Here is a 2147-nt window from a genome sequence, read left to right as displayed (position 1 = left end):
TCGAAGCTGATTCGTAGTGAGCAGTTCACACACCAGAAACCACCGCCGTGGCTCCTCCTGTAATATCTCCGATGGGAAAACCACCTCCACCTCCGTCTCCGCAAGTGCAAGCTTTTTTGCAAAGTTTCCAATGACCTCCTCCATTGAACAAAGGCTATGAGATAGTACACGATAACCTTTGGCAATAATCCTCAACCACCACCACATCCGTCACAAGAACACCGCGGTAACTGAAAGAAGAGAAAACCTAACCCTCGACTAGAGAGAGAAGGAACTGAATAATTTTATTTGTTTTTAGTGGAACAACTTATTAATTTGTTAACACAACTTAATTCGTAAACTATGGTAATGTTATATATGACTCTAAAGAACGAGTCTGTATTGACATTTTGGGTTCTAGACAATATCTTGTACTTCTTTTAAGAAGAAAAATGTTACAAAGATTTAGTGTTGATGTCTGAACTATCACACCCTGTATATTTTGTATTTATTTAAATTGTTTATTAATTGTGCTTGAAAATCAGGGCCTGACAAAATAAAAATTGCTCTGTGTCAAGGTTTCATCAAAGGCAATAACACCAAGTATATATGGCCTAATTTTTTTTTTTTTTAATTAGCAACAACAAACTCTCCTCAATATCAAAGTGAATCAAATTAGATCTGAGGACAATGTGGCAAATTTATTTACTAAGTCATTGCCTAAGTACACATTTGAGAAGCATGTGAAAAGCATTGGTTTGCTTAAATTATCCAAAGTTCCATGATTGTATTAATCAGGGGGGATGTAGACATTAAGGGGAGATGTATACATGTTTGATCTCGTGTATCTTTTTTGTTTTAAGAAAATTACAATAAAATATAAAATAGTTTCTTCTTGATTAAGTAAATTATAAACACCATATGACACTATGTTTCATTTTAATTTATCATTTAATATAAAAACAACATAATAAGATAAAGATTAGCTAACCTTAGATAGGATAAAAATTCCCTCAGGCAGAATCAAAACTCTAAACCACCCAAGGATTCTAATAGCGCCCATAGTGTTATGTGCATTTTTCTCAAATTTCAATATAACAGTCAGTTTTTAAACTGCACAAAATTACAATTTATTGAGTTCTCATAAGAGCACTAGTGACCCGCTATAAAAGAGGCACAAATCATGTCCTCAGGTAGAATCAAAATTTCAAACTGCACAAAATTACAATTTAATGAGTTCCCATAAGAACACCAGTGGCCACTATATATAAAAAAAAATAAAAACACACCTCTATGCTCTTTTTAGGTAAGAGTAATTTTAAAATGAAAGCCAAATCACATCCTCAGGTAGAATCAAATTTTCAAATTTTCAAATTGCACAAAATTACAATTTAATGATTTTCAATAAGAACATCAGTGACCCCCTATAAAAGAAGCATACCTCTATGCTCCTAAACCACACTTCAGGTTCCCATCCAAAGCTAGATAACTCATTCATATTCTATATCTCCATTTCTATCTAGCTATCTTCATTTGTTGTGAGTATGGAGAACAAAGTGGCTTCCCTCTTGGCTTTCGCGTTGGCGATGACTGCCATTGTCCTTAATGCTTCTCCTCCAAATGGGGATATCACATGCCAAACTGCCTTGCTTGTTTTGATGCCATGTAAGCCTTACTTGGAGAGCTCTGGCCCGCCAACCCCTAGCGTTTTCTGTTGTAATGGTGTTCAAAATGTTACCGCTCAGGCTACCACTACCGAGATTCGCAGGAGCCTCTGCGAATGCTTTAAGCAAGCTGCTGCTAGCATGTCAATTGATACTAAAAAACTTGAGCAGCTTCCTCAGTTCTGCCAAGTCTCCATTCCTGTTCCGCTTGACCCCAGCATCGACTGTAGCAAGTAATCACCCTCTTATCTCTCCAATATGATATCTTTGTTATTTGTACGCACACAGACATATATGATGTGAAGCTAGCCCAATTAATGTATATCTGTTTTACTATTGCGATATGCAGGATTTCTTTGTTTTAAAGAGATCTAATCAAAGGCGGGAATGATGGAAAAATAAAATTTGGAGAAGAAAGATTATCTACATCACACAACCCAGTGCCCGCCCACAGCCACAGACAATTTGTGATGCAAGAAACTAGTGCTTTGTATTGCGCCTCTA

The 2147-nt window shown here is 36.2% G+C and overlaps 1 protein-coding gene across 1 annotated transcript; it reads left to right on the top strand.

Annotated features, from left to right (window-relative positions):
* The first annotated feature begins 1523 nt into the window (after positions 1-1523).
* On the top strand, positions 1524-1880 carry LOC112203895 (non-specific lipid-transfer protein 1). Its single transcript, XM_024344798.1, has one exon. It carries the CDS (start codon positions 1524-1526, stop codon positions 1878-1880), a length of 357 nt encoding a protein of 118 aa, XP_024200566.1.
* Positions 1881-2147: the final 267 nt, after the last annotated feature.

Source organism: Rosa chinensis, chromosome 5, assembly GCF_002994745.2.
Source record: "Rosa chinensis cultivar Old Blush chromosome 5, RchiOBHm-V2, whole genome shotgun sequence".
NCBI lineage: Eukaryota > Viridiplantae > Streptophyta > Magnoliopsida > Rosales > Rosaceae > Rosa > Rosa chinensis.
The sequence above is the reverse complement of the archived record's forward strand: the minus strand, read 5'-3'. Positions and strand labels throughout refer to the sequence as shown.